Below are 20,771 nucleotides of genomic sequence, written 5' to 3'. Positions count from 1 at the left end.
TTTCTTTGAAAATGTTTTGCTTATTATCCAAGCTTCTTGGATGAGAAAGACAGTAGAGTTACTTTTTGGAAAAAAATACTTACATTCTTCTACTAACCAAAGATGGGACTAACAACACTTAACCTATGCCACACCACTATTTCCCTCTTTGCAGCTTCCCATGTTTGAGTCTCTTTTTTTCTTTTTTCCTCACCCCTTTTACTCTTCTGTCTCATATACTGAATACCACAGAAACTTAGTTCAGAAGCATTCTTATAAAATCTATGCCAGGGCAATTTGTCTTTTTGTCCTGTTTCTTATGCCTGTATTTTTCTTCTTTTGTAGCGAGACCAGCATAAAACATGTTTGTGTGTCAATGAGCAAGATATGGAAAGTGTAAGAGAAAATATTTTAAGCAGCTTTTAGAGATCATGACTTTGGGCAAGTCCAAGCTGCAGTCTGACCAATGCACTGTAAAAGGATTAATTGTTGACATTTGAAATATAAGAGTATATTACAAAACATTCTGCTAGATCCTAATAAACCCTTGCTGAACACCGTGGGAATTATTATTGAGTAAACATGTACAACTTTCTTTAAATTACTACTACCCCTTTGTAGACTACCTACTATTGTAGACTACCCCTACAATAATTACTATTCATATAATTAGGGTAGTACAATTGAAAGCTATCAAACTAGGGACAATGAATGCATATGCATTATTTTTCCTCCTTTCCCAGACGACCGCTGCTTCATTCACAGTGAATGATACAAAACTCTTACAAATAATTTATTTTCAAAATTCAGAAGATCTGTAAGTATAAAATGCACATGGGATACCTTATGCGCACCAGAGATCCACTCATATATACAGACAGCACATTATACATTTCCTAATGTTACAGACCAAGAAACATTTCGCATGGCAGAGCTTGAATAGAAAAATAAAAGCAGTCTGGAAAATTCTTTCTTCAGGAAACTACAGATAATACTTCTCAAAAGTATCTTATATACCGGAAACAAGAAAAGCATCCACTAAGCCTTTCAGAAACCCAGCTGTTTTAATTTATTAATTTAATTAATAACAAATTTGGAGGTATGTTTCAATCAGTTCATAAAGGGGTCGCTGAAGAATTTGTTCAGCCAATCAAGTTGTGAATTAATTTTCTGTTTGTCTTAAAGCCTGTTATATAAATTTTTCTGGATAATCAAACATCACATATAGTGATGATACTTTTTTACATTTTGTCATTTTGACATTTAAACCGGAGAGCTAAATACAAGATATAGTCATCTTCATCTCACATTCAGCATCAAACAAATGGAAGTTATGACCTTTGAGCATTATTCTGTAAAACATTATTGGCCGCTGCAACTAGAAATGCTAAAATATTATATTTCAAATCCTAATTGAAATCCCAACTGAAGATGGCATTTAATTTCGTTGTACGAGGTGCAATGACAATAAAGTAAACTAAAAACTAAAAAACTAATTTAGATTTGGAATCCTTGGTACTCTCTGAGTTTGTTTGCCTGAAACATTGCGTTACCCAACTGTTGTGGCCCGTCGGCTGCCAGCAGAGCTAGCTGCAGAGTCAGACGAGGAGGAGATGGAGGGAAGAGGCTGAGCCAGCTTCGAAGCCTTTGGAAGGCTCTGATAAGGAAACAGCATCAGATACAGAGGCAAAGCCAGGGCCTTCCATCCTCCCCCAGGTGGAGAGGCAGCCATTTTCGGGGTCTGGATCTGAGTGAGGGGAAGAACAGATGGGGCCCATCCCAGATGTATGTATGCGCAGAAAGGAAAAGAGAGGAGAGCAAAGGAAAACAATAAGCCGGCTCTCAGGGAAAAGCAGATGTGGATGCTAGCCAGACCCTCCCATTCTGGGAAATAAATAGTAGGGGTTTGGGAGTGGCCGGTTGTCTCATACAACCGTTCATTTTTAGGATACAGCAAACAATTCGGATTTCTATGCCAGAACCACATCTGCTGGGACTAAATATGTTTGGTTTTTTTATTAACAACGTGAATAAAAGACTGTTCCTATTCTGTTTGAAAAGGGGTTTGTGTTTATTTGTGAGTAAGCAGCTTATCATTACTTGTTAAGGCTGGGTCACCAACTACATAACATCATCAGTGCCCTGATAATGTAACTGAGCTGGGTAATAAGAAATCTGCAAGTAAACAAGCAATTCAAAGAGCACCAAGGACTCCACAGTTCAACCCTGAACTAAACGTATCTTTTCTATTGGAACTAATTAAGATGTTTTGATACATTCAGAGTGGATCTATAAATTACTAATTTAAAATCAACTACCAGAAATCCAAAAGATTTTTATTTGACATTTTAAAGTAGATACCTTTTAAAGCTGTTACTTAGTTTCACTGACGATATAAGAGGATAAATTCTTGACATTAAAAACAGTCCCTTTAAAAAAGTTTAAGAATAACCTTCCACTTAATGTCTCCAAATAATGACATAGATTGCAAGTCAGATATCTGTAGTTCTCCTTAAAACTGTTGCATATTAAAAGAAACCTATGAACTTTTGGCATGGTAACACTTTTCTCCTTCAGCTAACTGTATGCTTAAAATTGTTTCCATTTTGTAGCATTCAAGTTCATAAGAAGTCTTCTCTTTACATTTCACTAATGAAGCCATAAATTTCCAGCAGCTCCACTCAGTATCCTCTTCCTAATATGAAAACAAAAGAAGAAAAATTAGATCTTCCATACCTAGTCTTAAAAATATGTAAACCTCGGTTGTCTTTCAACTCAGAACTGCGATTAATGATTTTAATATTCCTTTAGTAAAATTCAGCTGTAACCTTTTCAGAGTATGACCTTTTTTCCAGAAATAGTTCCCTCACTGAATGTTCCCTATGCCAGCAACCTCACCAAGCTTATTAAACAACTCTGACTTGATGCATGCTGTTATGAGCTTCCCACTATTTTGAAATTAGAATGACCTAATGCAGCATCTCTTTAGAACAATGCAGTACATAAAAAGGAGTACTGTAGTTTCCTAACTGTGCATCACTGTTAAAAGTTGGATAAGGGAGATATTGCCAGGTCTCAGCAGATGTCCAGCATCACTGGGTCTTCTTGAAGTGTTGGATCTGGGCCAAAATGCCGGGAGTTTCTGATCCTGGCTTTTTAAATCGTCTATAACCCAAAGCCATTCCTATACTGTCTTAATGTCCTTTATTTATCATAACATTGTTTCGTAGTATATTGGACTGTATTAAGACACATATTCATTCCCAATTAGCCAGGCTGGCTTTTTAAGCATTATGACTGTTCATATAACTTTTGCATATATGCTTATATATGTTCCCATATTTTGTTCTGACCTAGGCTTCCTTAGAAAGCATGAAACAAAGTCTTAATCCCAGTAAAACCTCTTTTATTAACACGACTGTGAATTCCATTCATTCACAGTCAACATTCAGAAGAATGTTTATCAACCCCCACCTTATCTCACTTGGAACGCTGCCAGAGAACCAATTTCCAAATGCAGAGCAAGGACAAACTTGGCACCGAGTCTATTAGAGTCACAAACAGAATTTTCCAATCTTGAAATGAGATGAACTAATTGCTTCCTGCCAGGGTGGATTTGATTTAAATCAAGTTGATTTAAATCACGATTTAAATCATGATTTAAATCACTAGTAAAAAGGCTTGATTTAAATCAACTCGATTTAAATCATAATTTTTAAAGAGCAACTGTCATCTCTGCTACTCCTTTGACCCACTGTTGACTCACTGATAGTCCCAGTGTTGCAGAATATACAGCCTCATGCTACATAACTAAGCTCCATTTCATGCTGAATAAACTAAATTATTTATGTATCTTAAATAGAAAACTATCTTACGATAGATTTTTACCCCAAAATTTTTTTATTAAAATAAATCTGATTTAAATCAAAAAAATCCGATTTAAATTTAAAAAATCTGATTTTTTTGATTTTTTTTAAAAAAGTCATTGATTTTTATCCACCCTGCTTCCTGCAAAAGCCCACATCCCGTTCACTCCTCTTTTGTTTCCTATGGGAGGGCCAATCATCTCCAAGGTGTGGCCTAACTCCCGAGTCTACCCTGCTTTCTTAATTGTTCTTGTCTTCTGGCAGCTCTGCGCATGCACACACTAGGATGGGCTCCAGCTGTTCCTCTGCCTCACTGCTGTCTAACTCCCTCTCTGCCTCAGACACAGAGCCCTCGTCCAAGCTTTCCCCAGCCCTCAGGACTGGCTCAAGTTCCTCCCCAACCTCCTCACTGTCTGACTCTGCTGCCAGCTCTGCTGGCCGCCAGCAGACCACAACATATTTTGCCATTGCTACTGGTGCTCACATTTCCCATTTAGGAAACTAATCATCTATGATTGATAAGGAAGCTCTGATTACTTTGCAAGAAGTACTACATTTCCGTCTAAAGTTTGAAGATCGCTAATTATCTGAGAAGCATAAAAGCCTAAACATCACACAGATAATACAGAATATGCCCACGACAAACAGCAAGATAGATAATTATTCTAAAAATGAAATATTATTAGGTTATGAATACACTTACCCCTAAATCCTCGGCCACCACCTCTACCTCGTCCTCCTCTGAAGCCTCCACCACCTCTGCCACCTCCAAAACCCCGGCCACCTCCAAAACCTCGGCCACCTCCAAAGCCTCTACCTCCTACAAACAAATAAAAGCAGGGTGTGTGTGTGTCAAATGAGACTTTTACAGTATCCAGTGAGTGACAATAGCACATAGAAAATAGACGCCTAAATGAAACAGATCCATAAATTCATCCGTTAAACAAGCATGTAGAAACCATTCATTAGAAATTGTAATAAGACTTTTGCTTATAGATAATGGAGCTCATTGTCAGAGATGGCACCAGTCTTTGCTGTCTGAGGAATTCTGGGAGTTGAAGTCCACAAGTCTTAAAGTTGTCATGGTTGGAGACCCCTGCTTTAAAGAATGCAACTGCCTTTTTTTCTTTATAAAAAACTAAGCTGTTCCTAGGATGGGCCAGCTTAGCAGTGCAAGGAAGGCATTCCTTTTCATTTACTATCCTGCTGGCTATCCAAATAATGTGACTGGGATGACGAACTGGGATTAACAGATAATTTAACCAGCGATTTGTCTTATGTGAAGGAAACTGAAATCGGCACTTCCCTTCCCACTATGGCATTTTACACAACCGATACATGGGGTTTATTCCTTTTTGCTATGACTGCTGCATTACCACTATTTTCAGTGTCCTAAAACTATGTAGAGAGGTTAATTTTATGGAGAATGAGATTCGGCACGCAGTACTGTATTTTTCTGTGTATAAGACACTATTTTTTCTTTAAAACATTTACTTGAAAATGGAGGGCGTCTTATACACAGGAGGCCGAGGGGAGAAGGTGTGGCCCATCCCTGTCCTCCAGCTCTTCCGGATGAGCCTCTACCTTATATGCAGCTCTATCATTCCTCTCTATTGTAGTTGTTTCCTGTAACACATTGCCAATCTAGGTTCCATCTCTAACATTCCTGTGATGCATTTCCTGTTCTTGTATTACTCACTCTCTAGTAAAATGGCTTCTGCACAGTGTTGACTTATAGTGTGCTTACTTGCTCTACATGAAACATGGGGGCATCCTATACATGGGGGCATCTTATAGACAGAAAAATACAGTAAATTCAGACTCATCTGTTCAGCCCTGAATAAATTACAGCCTCCTTCCAAATTACTCCATTCTCCTTCATATTTGAAGTTTTGCCCAAATCCAATGAGCAGCCCTAGCTGCTGTCAGAACTATATTGTTTGCAATTTTCTAAAAACAATTTTTTCCATTATTTCATATACTTGTTCACACTGTAAGAAAGAAGTCTACCTACCTCCACCTCGTCCTCCTCGCCCTCCTCTTCCACCTCGCCCACCTCTTGGGGCTCCTTTCTCACCAGGAGGCCTTGGCAAAAACCTCTGCAGAGGAAGCAATTTTGCTGGATCGATATAAAACTGAAGGAAGAGATAAGCGTTAGACTTTGCCAAGCTTTTGCTTTTGGCTTAAATGTTGCTGTTTTCTTGAAACAATTAAAAATACAGGAAGCCTTCAAGTTACAACCACAATTGAGGCCAAAATGTATGTTGTTAAGTGAAACATTTGTTAAGAGAGTTTGCCCCATTTTACAACTTTTCTTGCCTCGGATGTTAAATGAATCACTGCATTTGTTAAAGTTAGTAACATGGTCGTTAAATGAAATTGGTTTCCTCATTCACTTTGCTTGTCAGAAGGTCCCAAAAGATAATCACAAGATCCTGGAATGCTACAACTGTCATAAACATGAACCAGTTGCCAAGCATCTGAATTTTGATCATGTGACATGGGGATGCGGCAATGGTCGTAAGTGTGAAAAATGGTCTTAAGTCACTTTTTTTCAGTGCTGTTGTAATTTTAAATGGTCATTAAATAAATTGTTGTAAATCAAGGACTACCTGTAATCATGACTTCAACTGAGATAAATGCAATAAATTAGCCACAAGTAAATCAACCCATACTTCTTTCAAGAGCACTGAACTGCACATCAAGTATGCTTAATCAAAGACAGTAGAGTAGAGTAGAGTAGAGTAGAGTAGAGTAGAGTAGAGTAGAGTAGAGTAGAGTAGAGTGGAGTGGAGTGGAGTGGAGTGGAGTAGAGGAGTAGAGTGGAGTGGAGTGGAGTGGAGTGGAGTGGAGTGGAGTGGAGTGGAGTGGAGTAGAGTAGAGTAGAGTAGAGTAGAGTAGAGTAGAGTAGAGTAGAGTAGAGTAGAGTAGAGTAGAGTAGAGTAGAGTAGAGTAGAGTAGAATTCTTTATTGGCCAAGTGTGATTGGACACACAAGGAATTTGTCTTTGGAAATTAGAAGATAATACAATACAGTAAAATAAACAGGATGGAATCGTTTGGTTTTACTTTTTTTTCATAGTCACTTGCATTCTACTCTGGTGCCTAGTTCAATGCTATAGATATTCAGTCAACCAGTAGTTAACAAACCACTACTATTTTTTATTATTTGTTAAATTTATTTGCCGCCTATCTCACCATGGGGCTACTCTAGGTGGCTTACAATAATAAAAAAGAACAAAAATGGAAAGAGTATAAACAAAAATAAAACAACAGGACAATAAAATACACAATGACAAAGGAATACCACAAGAATAATACATCAATATGATAACACTAGCAAGCAGGATGTAAGTTTCATAGACATTTTTAGAATTTAGACAGATATTTATGAATATTTAACAGGCAGCAAGATTACATAGCACATAAAGGGAACATCAGCAGGACTTACCTTTTGTAGTTTTTTAAAAGATGAAGCTTTCATGTTTTCTGACAGTTTAACCGAAAAGTACTTTCAAAGTGGCTTAAGGAAAATTCTTATCAAGATTCGTCGCACATGTCTTTTTATCAATTTAAAAGTAAATCCTCAAATTTTATGATGATTTTGTAGAAATCTACAAGACTTTCTTAACCCATTCATGACCAGTCACCTCCTTGGAGTGATAATTAAAATAAATATTATGAAACACAGGAGCAACAAACTAACAGCCAACATGATGCCTTCTAGATATATTGAAGATGCACGTTTTAAAATCTCTCAACTATCATAGACATTAGAGTTCAATAACACAGGGAGATAAAAATAGGCTGGAATTACAGCACTCCCTACGTTTTTGTATTAAAATGAAAGCACAATAGCACAAGCTTAGGGGAGAAGTTCTCCATTTCTCATGTCCCTCAAAGAAACGTAAGGAGATCCTCAAAGCAAGGTAGAGAGCCTAACTTTCTTCAAGAAGTTCATTAGCCTGCAAGTAATTTCTTATAATATAAAATGACCAGATGAGGCTAAGATTTTGCATTAGATTCCAAGTGCAGGACAGACTTCTGAGAATTAAATGCATTCAAAAAGGATTTACCAGTCCCAAAATAAAATAAAAACATGCTCTATCCCTCTCTGTTTCACACACACATACAAACAAAATTAGTAATAAAACTGAACATAAGACTAAGGATTCATTTACACTGCTAGTTAGATTCTTAAGAAAACATTGCAGTTTGTTATATCAAATTTGCAAGATATAGGTAGAAAAAAATAAACTCTAGAATCTAAACAGCCAGCAAAATAGTAACTACATACCAACTTACATAGCAACTGAAAAGCTACGTCAATATTAAATACAAAGTGGCAAATCCAACATATATTCCCTTAGTTAATGCAAAGGTCCCATCCAACACCTTGGCTGATCTGGATCAGGTAACTGAGATCAGTCCAAACCACAGGTTGGATAGGAGGCAACTAGGAATTCTAATTTCATTGTTATCCAGAAATATAAATAACTATGAGTACCCCAAGGCTCTGTTTTAGGCCCAGTAGTCTTCAACATCTTCATCAATGATTTGGACGAGAGGATAGATGGGGAACTCATCAAATTTGCAGGTGACACCAAGCTGGCAGGAATAGCCAACACTCCGGAAGATAGGCTTAAGATACAGAAGGATCTTGACAGACTTGAACATTGGGCGCTATCCAACAAAATGAAATTCAATGGTGCAAAAAGTAAGGTTCTACATTTAGGCAAGAAAAACAAAATGCACAGGTACAGTATATGTAGTACCTCACTCAAAAGTAGTAACTGTGAGAGGGATCTTGGAGTCGTAGTGGACAACCATTTAGATATGAACAAGCAGTGTGCAACAGCTGCAAAAAAAGCCAACACAGTTCTAGGCTGTATAAACAGAGGAATAGAATCAAGATCACGTGAAGTGTTAATACCACTTTATAATGCCTTGGTAAGGCCACACTTGGAATACTGCATCCAGTATTGGTCACCACGATGTAAAAAGATGTGAAGAGTAAGAGCAACAAAGATGATTAGGGGACTGGAGGTTAAAACATATGAAGAACGGTTGCAGGAATTTGCTATGTCTAGTCTAGTGAAAAGAAGGACTAGAGGTGACATGATAGCAGTGTTCCAATATCTCAGGGGCTGCCACAAAGAAGAGGGAATCAAGCTATTCTCCAAAGCACCTGAGGCTAGACCAAGAAGCAATGGGTTGAAACTAATCAAGGAGAGGAGCAACTTAGAACTAAAGAGAAATTTCCTGACAGAACAATTAATCAGTGGAACAACTTGCCTCCAGAAATTGTAAATGCTCCAACACTGAAAGTTTTTAAGAAGATGTTGGATAATCATTTGTCTGAAGTGGTGTAGGGTTTCCTGCCTAAGCAGGGGGTTGGACTAGAAGACCTCCAAGGTCCCTTCCAACTCTGTTATTCTATTCTATTCTCTTTCCATAAAGTCTTCAGGAATTGAGATCAACCTGAAGAAGACTTTATTTTCATTTATTTTTTTTACTAATCTAGAAGTTTGGTCAAACCAAAATCTCCAAATGTAAAACAGCTAATCTTCTCTTAATAGACAGAATATAGTAGTACAGACAGCTGAAACTGAATGTAGCTTTTAGAACCTTTATCTTCCCTTGTATATAAACAAATTAACTATTTTGTTTACTTTGAATGTAGATGCATTCAAAAGTACACAATCAAAGGATACAAAGTCTCTAAGTTGCCCAAATATTTCATCTACTTTCCCAATTTGTTCTTTATTTTCTAAATAAACTGGTGCATTGAAATAAGGTACTTTGTTTTCTTCAGTGACGCATTTACAAACAATATCATCTTCACAGGGATGCATAAAGTGTCCAAGAACTGCAAAGAAGAAGAATTAATAAATCGAGTTAGCTCATTTCTCTTGTGTCTTCCATTTTCTCTAGTATTCAATATACTTACTAACTACACTTTCTGGAGGTCCTTGGTCATAACCGCCTCTATTAAAGCCACCACGTCCTCCTCCACGTCCAAATCCACCTCTTCCACCACCTCTTCCTCCTCTGTTGAAACCGCCACCACGGCTGAATCCACCACGATTATTTCCACCTCTCCCTCGAAATGACATGTCTTCTTTCTGTTCAATATGCATAACAAGTGTAAAAGATCAACTGAACTTTCAGTTATATGTATTAACCAGTATTATCAACTTCATAAGCCGATAGATAATACAATCATTTCAAAGCAAGAAATAATTTAGCTATAAGTAATACTTCAGGTTTACAGCAATCATAGAAAATATGCACTTTTTATACCCCTATAAAATCTTCCATGTGCTGACCATTTTAGGATAGAATAGGATAAGACATCAGGTGACACCAATGTACTTTCAATAGATTAGCATATCTAATATATTGGTATGAAACAGCAGTTTTGTCAGGCCTGTTAACTTCACAGGGTTAAAAGTAAAATTTTACCGGAAGTCAAAATCAAATTTAACTTTTCCTTTTGCCAGACTTCACCAGCACAACGTAACTTCATTGTCATGTTAAACTAAAAGATAATCTTAAAATCTCAGTTATCTTAAAAGATAATTTCTATTTCTGATCAATGATCATAATAAATGTTTTGATTTTGTTTCCAACATCTGGAGGGAATTATCTGTTTCAAGGAAAAGTAATACACCTGTTCCACCCCTCAAAGCCTATAAACTCTTTCAAAATATCTTATGAATCATACTCTTGTACACCTAAAAGTTATCAAATGGAGTTTTGTAATATTGTTTCAATATGCAAATAAAAAGCACAAGATACAATACTGTTGGCAATATATTTATCCATTTTTTAAATCCTCTTCTTTTTACAAGTCAGCAAGAACTAATATACTGCTCAAAAAAATAAAGGGAACCCAAGCAGAAGACATCCGAGATCTGAATGAATGAAATAGCCTTATTAAATACTTTGTTCTTTACATACAGTAGTTTATACACTGCTCAAACAACTAAAGGGAACACAAAACTACTGTATGTAATGAACAAAGTATTTAATAAGGCTATTTCATTCATTCAGAACTCGGATGTCTTCTGCTTGGGTTCCCTTTATTTTTTTGAGCAGTGTATATAAAATGTCCACTCACCTCTTTTGGTGGCCTGAAATGCTACTTCAAATGACTGCAGTGAGACTTGTCTCTTCTAGTGTGTGGTGGTCACCACAATACAAAAAGGATGTTGAGACTCTGAAAAGAGTGCAGAGAAGTACAACAGAGATGATTAGGAGGCTAGAGGCTGAAACATATGATGAATGGTTGCAAGGAACTGGGCATGTCTAATCTAATGAAGAGATGGACAGGTAGGTGACATGATGGCAGTCTTCCAGTATTTTAAGGCTGTCACGAAGAAGAGGGGGACAACCTATTCTCCAAAGCACCTGAGAGCAAAACAAGAAGTAATAGGTGTCAACTTATCAGAGATCCAACCAGACTTAAGGAGAAATTTCCTGACAGTGAGAACAATTGATCAGTGGAACACCTTAACTTCAAAAGTTGTGGATGCTCCAATACTGAAGATTGTTAAGAAGTGATTGAACAGCCATTTGTCCCGAAAGGTATAGTATATCCTGCTGTGACAAGGGGTTGGACTAGAAGACCACCAAGGACCCTTCCAACACTATTTTATACTGTAACCCAGGGGTCTCCAATCTTGGCAACTTTAAGACTTGTGGACTTCAACTCCCAGTATTCCTCAGCTGGGAGTTGAAGTCCACAAGTCTTAAAGTTGCCAAGATTGAAGACCCCTGCTCTAACCAAGGGGAAATGTGTGGAACGAACAGCTGAGATAATGCCAAATAGAACAACTATTTCCTGAAACTCGGAGCCCTGTTTTTGTGCTACCTTTCTTAACCATTTTTTCAAAACGCCAATGAAACTCAATAAATACGCAGCCTTGGGTTCAAATCAAATGTGAGAGACTAAAAGTCTCTAAGTCAGGGGTGGGCAACTGTGGCCCTTTTACAACCTGTGGACTTCAACTCCCAGAATTCCTGAGCCAGCTTGGCTGTATCAGGAATTCTGGGAGTTGAAGTCCACAGGTTGTAAAAGGGCCACAGTTGCCCACCCCTGCTCTAAGTCACTCGTAAAGAACCCCACTCTGGAAGTCAAAACGCAAAAACACAATATTTTACTATTAATAATTTACTCTCCAAAGAAGTGATGTTACATTCTCAACAAACACACATACACACACACAGAGGAATCTATATCACAGTCAAACACACACACACACTTTCATCTACGAAGACACCAAGGGGATTTCAGGAGATCGCGACGCAGAAGCAGCTCCCGTTCCCAGACAGACCCGCGACGGCTCCCACCTACCCGAAACTTGTCCCCTTCCCCACGTGGCCGCCACTCTTTCTCAAAAGCGACGCCACCGCTCACCTTTGATGATGTCAACAAACTGCGCCAGATGCTTGACCAATCCCAGTCCTCCTGTAAAAAGACGCCGCCCAGCAGTGATCACGTTTCCGCTTCACAACAATTAGTTTTTTCAGTGTTTAGTGCAGAGCTCTTCAAACTTGGCAGCTTTGTGGACTTCAACTCCCAGAATTCTCCAGCCAGCGTAGCGTAGCTGGCTGGAGAATTCTGGGAGTTGGAGTCCACAAGTCTTAAAGCTGCCAAGTTTGAAGACCTCTGGTTTAGTGCAAGTAATTTGCAGACGGGTGCAAGGCATGGTTCAACCTCGAGGAAACTCACTGCCCCAACTACTACCCCGTTAATATCTCTCATGGGTAGTTGAATCTACCTTTACGGTGATGGTTCGGTTCAATCCCTCCTCTCATACCTATGGAGATTCTCAGTCATCCAGATCATGGTTGTCCCAAAGGTGCTTTTTTTAAGAAGCAAAGAGGCTTTTCTTTTGAAGACGTTTCGCTTCTTTTCTGAAGAGCTGAAGAAGCTTCTTGGATGAGAAGCGAAACGTCTTCAAAGAAAAACCAGAAAGTCCAGTTGCCTCTTGAAAAAAGCACCTTTGGGACTCCTATTACACGGTTCTTTCTATAATGATGGTCAAAGAAGACTCATTTTTCTTCCGTTTTACATGCTGCAGGTGGATCTGAGAAATGTTATTTTCCTCTGCATAATAAATTGAAAATTTCCAAACAGCTGAAGATACATGAATGACTTGACTTCTGGTTTATGTGAATAAACAACTTCATTCTTCACCAGTTAGCGTTTTGTCGTGCCTGAATTTGGTTGTAACTTATTAATATTTTAGGTTTTACTGTACAATTTATTTTTATGTTGTTAGTTTACTGCAGGATAGACAATAGTTTCAGAATTCATTGGTAATCATAATTTTATGGGGTTTTTTTTAATGTTAAATCTAATTTTAAGTAAGCATTACTTTTAATTCCTAATCTTAATAGAGAGCAGTGCTGTGTTGTGTATATCTAAATATGTTATACTTGGAACAGCTGGATCTTATTACATGTTGCAATCTTATCATTCTTACTTTTTCTCCTTTTTTAAAAAATCTTTGGCACTAACATAGTGAGCTTTCATTTCAATCCCACTTTTTGATATCACTATCATTCTGGTACAGATTTTTTTATTTATTTCTTCCAGCATGTGATCAGTTCTATATAAACTCTTTCACTCTATATTTTTTCTTAAATGCTTATCCCGCCCCCCCCAGATCCATTCTTGTTTATACAAATAATGGTCTATTCATATTCAACACCCCTTATCATCCTGGTATCCTTCACTAATTACTTTAGTCTTTTCTTAATAAATCAAATTTATCATGTTTTTATTTGTGAGACAAATTCTTGACTCGTGCTTAAATATCTGTTGTAAAGAAGCAGATGCTAACCCCAAATGTTGCTCATAAATCTTCCTATAAAATCACTGAATGGGCATATAAAGACTATTTTATACTAGAGGCCAATTTTTGCAATAAACATCAATCTTTTGCTTAGAATACAAAATCTATTGTATGCAACTGCCTCATAAAATCCTACGTGTTCAGAATCATAATCTAGAAGCCCATAGTTAAACGAATTAAATAAAGGACTTCATAATATATTTTTTAAAGTTTTTTTTTTAATTGTAGACTAACACAGCTTACACACCCACAAACATACACATACACACTTTTTTTTCTTTTTTTTTGAAGAGGCTTAGTACTCCTCTGAAAGCTCTCGTTTCGTGCCTAAATTCAGTTTAAATTAAAAAGGAGAGCTGGGCTTTGCCAGCTGGCACATTCTCCTGGTAGAACATTACAAGCTTTTGTTACTATTCCCCCAGTTGGGAAAGGAAAGCAGTGCCAGTTAAATAAGTTCAATGGTGGGTTGCCCCCGGTTCGCACCAGTTCTATAGAACCGGTAGTAAAACTGGCAGGAGGCTCTGCCCACCGAACCCGACGTCATCAAAATGCTTCTGCACATGTGCAGAAAAGCGCATGCACAAGTGAAGCGAGCGAGCGCGCGCGGCCCTGTTGCGAACCGGTAATAAAGGTAGGTAAGAATAAGAAAAAATCATCCCTGAATAAGTTGGGCAATTTGAAAGACAACTAAACCCTCCATCACAATCATTTCTCTATGCCTGTCCAACCATACGCTACCATATATTAAATATAGCATCTTGTGGTTTGTTTGGTTTTTTTTATTCTGGAAGCCAGGAAGGATCCACCTGCTAATTTCCTTAACTTGCCCCATATTAAAACTGTATGGACAGCATCACTTGCTGCCCTGTGTATCAAGGCCGACTAGGACTGAACTATTGGGCAAGCACAAGTAAGGCCAACATATTTTTGGCCTAGTGCAGCAGTCCCCAACCTTTCCAGCTTGGCGGCCTGGCCTGACATGGGGGGGCATGTGAATGGCAGGCGCCTGCACGTGCACCCTCTGCTCGCTCAAATGGAGCTTCCTGCGTGAGTGCAAGCACCCTCTGCTTTTATGAGTGGCGGTTCACATGCGAGCGGAAGCACCTTGCACTCATGTGAATAGAGGTTTGCACCTGAGTGCAAGCATCCTCCACTCGTGCGAGGAGTTTTGTATGTTAGCACAAGTGCTCTCTGCTCAAGCGCCCTCCACTCACACAAGCTTGCCCAGTGGCCTGGTTTCAAACAGACCATGGTAGTGGACCGCAAGACAGAGGTTGGGGACCCCTGGTCTAGAGATTAAGGTATCAGGCTAGAAAGGAGGAGACCATGGTTTAAGTCCCACCTTAGCCAGCTAGGTGACTTTAGACCAGTCACTGTCTCTCAGACCAACAAACCTCACAGGGTTGCTATTCTGGAGAAAATAGGAGGGGGAAGGTGTGTTGGTTATGTTTGCTAGCCTGAGTTGTTTGTAAAAGTAATAAAGATGGGATGCAAATAAATGAAATAAATACATTCAAGGACTGAGGATAACATGTTTAGCCCATAGTTTTCAAGTGTAACCATAAACTATATCATTAATGATTTACAGCCCGTTCTAAAGAAACACTTTAGAAAAACTTGCCCTGGTAAGAAACCTTTGATATATGCAAATATAAAGTTAATCCATCATCTAAAGCTGTTTAACATCAGCTGTTTACAGGTAGTTGTGGCTGCTTTTCTTTCTTTTCTTTTTTCCCCCGCCTTCTGCGGAATTTGTAAAGTTTGTCCAGGGATTATATCTAATTGTAAAGTAATTAGTCTTTCCTCATTACAGTCTAGTCCAGCTTCAAAGAAGAAGAATTAGAGATAGAGAACGGGACAGGTGGGGAAGATATCCATTACAGAACACTTTGAGAAAATCCTGGTAGACATAAAATATACCTCTCTAGCATTGATGGGCCAAGATTCAGAGACCAAAACCGTTGTCATCATCAATATGTATTTCCACCTACTTTGGCATAATAGTCTATTTACTGAAGTGGGTTTCGGTCTACAAGGATTGCACCCCCCACCCCCTGGAACAGGGTATGTGAGTTACCATATGAGTGCAGCCACTGGGGGAGAGTGTGTGAGTGCAGAGAACATACCAGAGCAATCTGGTATGCAATCTGTGACTTTCCTAATTGATTTCCCCACTGAATTTCTCCTTGCAAACTTCACACCCACAAAATCAGTGGGAAAGCTAGCAGGAAGTCAGAAATCACTCCCACTCCCACAGCTTCCCTTCCTCCAGTGGTCATTCTATTGATCGGTTTAAGTAAATATTTCTAAAAAGATGGCCCAACAGAGCACAGGTTGTTTAGTGTAAATATAAATCTCAGTAGTCTGGACACAGAAATATTTATAAAAGGCAGAATGCAGCCAAACCTGTTATTTAGATCCCTGTTACGGTTAATGATGACATATTGTACAATAGTTCCAAGAACCATGGGAAGAATGCAGAATGCAGAACTGCTCAGCGAGAAAATGTCTATAGTCTGAAAATGTCTATAGTCTGATTTGAAACTTCTCATAAACAAGGGCATATTCATGAGACTCTTACTTCCAAATAAGTATATTGTGAACTAGAGAAGGCTTGGATTTTAACATATTTTATTTCAAAAAACTAATAGGGCAGTCATTTAAAAAAAAAAAAACGAAACCTTTCCCTTCGTTAGTCATAATAAACCATACAATATGACAAGATCATGGTCTGTGCCTCTAGTTATGGGATCTAAAGTTACAGAAAAGGAAGGAAGGAAGGAGGGAGGGAGGGAGGGAGGAAGGGAGGAAGGAAGGAAGGAAGGAAGGAAGGAAGGAAGGAAGGAAGGAAGGAAGGAAGGAAGGAAGGAAGGAAGGAAGGAAGTATTGGAAGAAATAACCTTCTGGGTTCAGTTCCAAGTGGGGAAAAAGACACTGGAAACATGGAGACTGTTTGGAAAGATGTTTAATGGTGGACAGGATCACATGGTTTGAGTTGCTGAACAGAAAAGGGCCGAGATGCTGCGAGTCCCTGGGTTTTATTTCACTCTTCTAGGAAAGGGGTGGGTGCTAACTTCCTACAATCCCTCCTTTTTTCTTTTTCTTTTCTTTTCTTTTTTCTTTTTTCTTTTTTTTTGAAGATGCGAGTGGGACACAAATGTTCTTGGCAAAATATTAAAATTGATAAGATCAGGGAGACTCAATGGGTGCTTTTAATTGTTCTGATACAAAGGGGAAGGCATTGATAGAGGCAACAGAAAAGGATTCCTTCAGTGGCTCCCAAAAGCTTTCAACCATGAAGGTCTAGCATCCTGAGCAAAAATTCTGGTAAGAATTTTACAATATCCAATTTCTATGCCAATTAATTTCAGATGTCAGATATCACTTTCTGTGAGCTTTCAGTCAGGTTTCAAGCAAGTACATGTCCCAACATTTTTCACAGCCATGGTTTTCCTTTAAATTACAAGCTGCCCATTTCATGGGTTGATTACTGAACCTGCCCTAGCTCTTACTTTAGTGCATCCAGGTTTTGTGAGTCCAAATTGAGATTAGTCAGTGTGCAATCCAGACTTTTTGGGGGGGGGGGGTTAATTACACACAATGAGCCCTGGGACTTCTACCCATGAAACCACCAGTGCAACATATCTTGCTTTTCTGGGCAACTGGGCAGCATCATTTGTGAGTCACAGTCAGGGCTTGGGTTTTGGATATCCCTTTTTTCTGCTATCTTTTCAAGTGAGGGAATTGCCTGAGGGGGATTGCCCCCTCCCCCATAGAATTAGCAGGGAGATAGGTCTACTTGGGCTTTTAGTGCCACAGAGCAAAAATCAACCTGGGAGAAGCTTTGTGTGGAGGTAAGTGAGGGGAATAGTTTCAGTCTAATTCTGAATGATGTGTCTCTCTCTCTGTGTATGTGTATGCAGCTACTTTTGCAATACAGGCAATACAAACATTTTGGACATATTTCTCCTCCCCACCAGACAGAAATCTAAGGTGTACATAACTTGCTGTGGCAACCACTCCCAAATACAATTCTTACAATAAACTGATTACAATATAAATGAGACAAGAAAGAAAACCTTACAATGAATTTCCATCCTCCTCCATAGTCTTTCCAGCTGTCTTCTGGGAATTGAAAAGAGTCTTTTGGTCTTTACTTGTACATCTCAGGGTCTTTTCTTTCATGTCTGCTGGGTGACATGCTTGGTGGTAAGGCTAGTCAATCAGGCTTGGGAAGGACTGCTCCACTCTGGTTGCTGTGATGACTTTCAGTGGAGGCTGGATTCAAACCCAATTCCTGGCTTAAACAGATGGAAGGTCTCCTCTGAAGGCAGTATCTGGATCCATGTGATCTGCTTACACAGGTTGCAGAGTCATTTGTGCAGGGCTGAAAGACATGAGAACAGGGTTCCCTTCCCCCTTTTGTTCTTCCCAGGAAAGGCATTGTAACAGTATTAGAGATGGGGGGGGTAGATAGCTTGCAGGCAGAGTTTGAAAAGAAACAACAACACATCACTATTGCAGTTACTAAACAGATAATGCGGTTTCAACAAAATGGAGACACAACAGGTGAGAAAGAAAAAACTGGATTCACATACTTTGGGAAAGAGATGAACAGGTAAAACCATTTAAACACATACAGTGAGTGCAAGACTGATTTTTTTTCTTGTAAATTAACTTAAAATGTTTCCTCATAAACTTGAGTTGTTACTTTAAGATACAGAGAAGGAAGGAGGGGAAAAATAGAAATAAAATGAAAAGTTATCTTTACTCTGTTCTTGTTGGCCATACAAACACAGGGCAAAGGTTCTTTCTTTTTCATTGCTTCAATCTTTTTTTTTTTCTAAAATTTAAAATTCTTGTCTCTAGGGATCAGATACATTTTACAGTTACAATTACCTCAAGGGCACACAAAGACTTAGACATACACACATAAAAACAAGGAGGTCAAAGAGAAGAAAACAGAACTTTGAGATTTACACACACAATGATCATTCCCGCCATAAATCTCAGTTAAATTAGGGAAGGCACAAATCTTAACAAACATACCACATGGTTGCATAGAAGACAGAGAAAGAGACAAACAAACAAAACAAATAAAACCCCCAACATTCCTATTTATATATTTCCCTTTTCTTTTAAGTACCTTTATTTAGTCAAATTTGTCTCCCGGTGTTATCTCTTAGAGCCCATTTTTTAACACAATTTCCTGTCTTTCTTTTTGCTCATGCCAGTTAAGATTGGCATCTGCCTGGCTTCCCAGGCCACAATCAACTCTTCCAGGGGATTTTCCATCACCCACGAGCTACTGCTTCTGATGATCCTTGAAATATAAGGCTCACTTTGGCTTTAGCCGGGCGACTCTCCTTCGGTTTTCAGAAAAAAAGGTTCTGGGAAGGACTCTGATTCCCTCACAAAGTACGGGCCCCCTTTCTAGTTAGGGAATTCGTCTAGATTTGCGGATCAAAAAAGGATCCAGGAAGACTCCGCTCCCCCTATAGCTAGTACTAGGACCTCCCTACTCAATACACATACACCAGGGCTGCTTTCTTGAAATACACCGGGGACTCCCTTTACTTTTATTGCCCTTTTCACTTTCACTCAATGTTTGCTTGGCTTCCGTTCCCTTTAAACACAAAGTCCCACATTCGGCAACCCCCACTCCTTGCTTTCTTTATCCTACCGGTCATGGCTCGGTGGAGCTAGCAGTAGGCTGAGGTGCAGCTAGAGATCACTCAAAGAGGTGGGATCAGACTGTTGTCTGGGTGGAATTGCACACAGACACTTCCTCCTTCCCTAACAGAAGGTCCTGTGGTTTGGCAAATCCCCCATGCTCTCCAGACTGTTGATCTTTCTGTGGTTAGGAAATGCACAGAGGAAGCAATATCCAGCTGTGATTGGGAGAAGGGCCCTCACTCACACACATGCAGGCATACACACATTTCCCATGCTTTTCCATGCTTTAAATTTAAAATTTAGATGTACTCACCTTCTTTCCAAGCAGCCTTTGAGCTCAATACTCAAAACCCCTCTAAAACCTAGTTCCAAATGGCCAATGTCCAGGAAAACTTACCCACAGACTCAATGGGTCTACTGCTAGTAAGGGAGGCTTACCTGAGCCAGGTCCATTGGTTAGGTTAGCTTGGAGTCCCATCTGTGGGGGCCAAATTGTTGGAAGAAATATCCTTCTGGGTTCAGCGCCAAGTGGGGAAAAAGACACTGGAAACATGGAGACTGCTTGGTTTAATGGTGGACAGGATCACATGGTTTGAGTTCCTGAACAGAAAAGGGCCGAGATGCTGCAAGTCCCTGAGTTTTATTTCATTCTTCTAGGAAAGGGGTGGGTGCTAACTTCCTACAGAAGGAAGGGAGGGAGGGAGGAGGGAGGGAGAGAGGGAGGAGGGATAGTGAGAATAAGATGCGGCTATTTAATTTTGGCTCTACCAAGTATCTGGAAAATTTCAAGTTCCTTTAGGACTTGCACACACATCTTAATAGATGAAAAACTGAAGGGAATAACACTTAGACAGCTTTAATATTAAAAAGTTTGAGACATGTGACATTTTGCTGTATCATATTATCGTATTTCATGTGCATTAAATATATCAAAGGTCTTTTATTAGTGTCAGCATCCTGAAGCAATTCCTGACCAATAGCTTGTTACTTATTACTCAACATTTCCTAGGAAATTCATTGACTATTTGTTTTAAATTTTGTAATACGAGAAGGCAAGAAAAGCCAATCTTTCTTTGTTCAGCTAAAGATAAGAGTAGGTCTGTGTAAAAAGAAACACAACGTTGTTTGTATTTCCCTCCACTTCCTTTTCGCCTCTACTTAAAAATTATAAATGTTTTCAGTTCTCTCTACTTTCTTTTCACATTCTGCCTAAAAATGAAATTTATCTTATAGCACTGGTTTTAATAGGGTGATCATCAATCTTATACAAATAGTGCTACACTAATTTGATTTTAATGCAGATAAGAATCTAATTGATGATCCTGCGTACTCTAAACAAATTGCTCCGTATTCCATGGTTTCATAATTTGATTTGTATTTTAGTA

General features: G+C 38.9%; 1 protein-coding gene across 4 annotated transcripts; it reads right to left on the bottom strand.

Moving 5' to 3' along the window:
- Positions 1 to 759: 759 nt before the first annotated feature.
- GAR1 (GAR1 ribonucleoprotein) lies at positions 760 to 12,440 on the bottom strand. Of its 4 annotated transcripts, none has more exons than XM_087875562.1 (8): positions 12,267 to 12,440; positions 10,968 to 11,066; positions 9,795 to 9,969; positions 9,559 to 9,713; positions 7,296 to 7,355; positions 5,860 to 5,980; positions 4,549 to 4,665; positions 760 to 2,674 (listed from the first exon to the last, which is right to left on the bottom strand). In XM_087875562.1, exons 3-8 carry the CDS (start codon positions 9,958 to 9,960, stop codon positions 2,661 to 2,663), a joined length of 633 nt encoding a protein of 210 aa, XP_087731688.1. In that variant the 5' UTR covers positions 9,961 to 9,969; positions 10,968 to 11,066; positions 12,267 to 12,440; the 3' UTR covers positions 760 to 2,660. The 4 variants fall into 4 exon arrangements, with proteins under 4 accessions (XP_087731688.1, XP_034298166.1, XP_087731689.1 ...); XM_034442275.2 differs by having other exon boundaries at positions 12,204 to 12,287; XM_087875563.1 differs by having other exon boundaries at positions 12,200 to 12,269.
- Between the last annotated feature and the right edge of the window lie 8,331 nt (positions 12,441 to 20,771).

The sequence above is a fragment of the Pantherophis guttatus genome, chromosome 8, assembly GCF_059756535.1.
Source record: "Pantherophis guttatus breed Tessera chromosome 8, ASM5975653v1, whole genome shotgun sequence".
NCBI classification, from domain to species: domain Eukaryota; kingdom Metazoa; phylum Chordata; class Lepidosauria; order Squamata; family Colubridae; genus Pantherophis; species Pantherophis guttatus.
The sequence above is the reverse complement of the archived record's forward strand: the minus strand, read 5'-3'. Positions and strand labels throughout refer to the sequence as shown.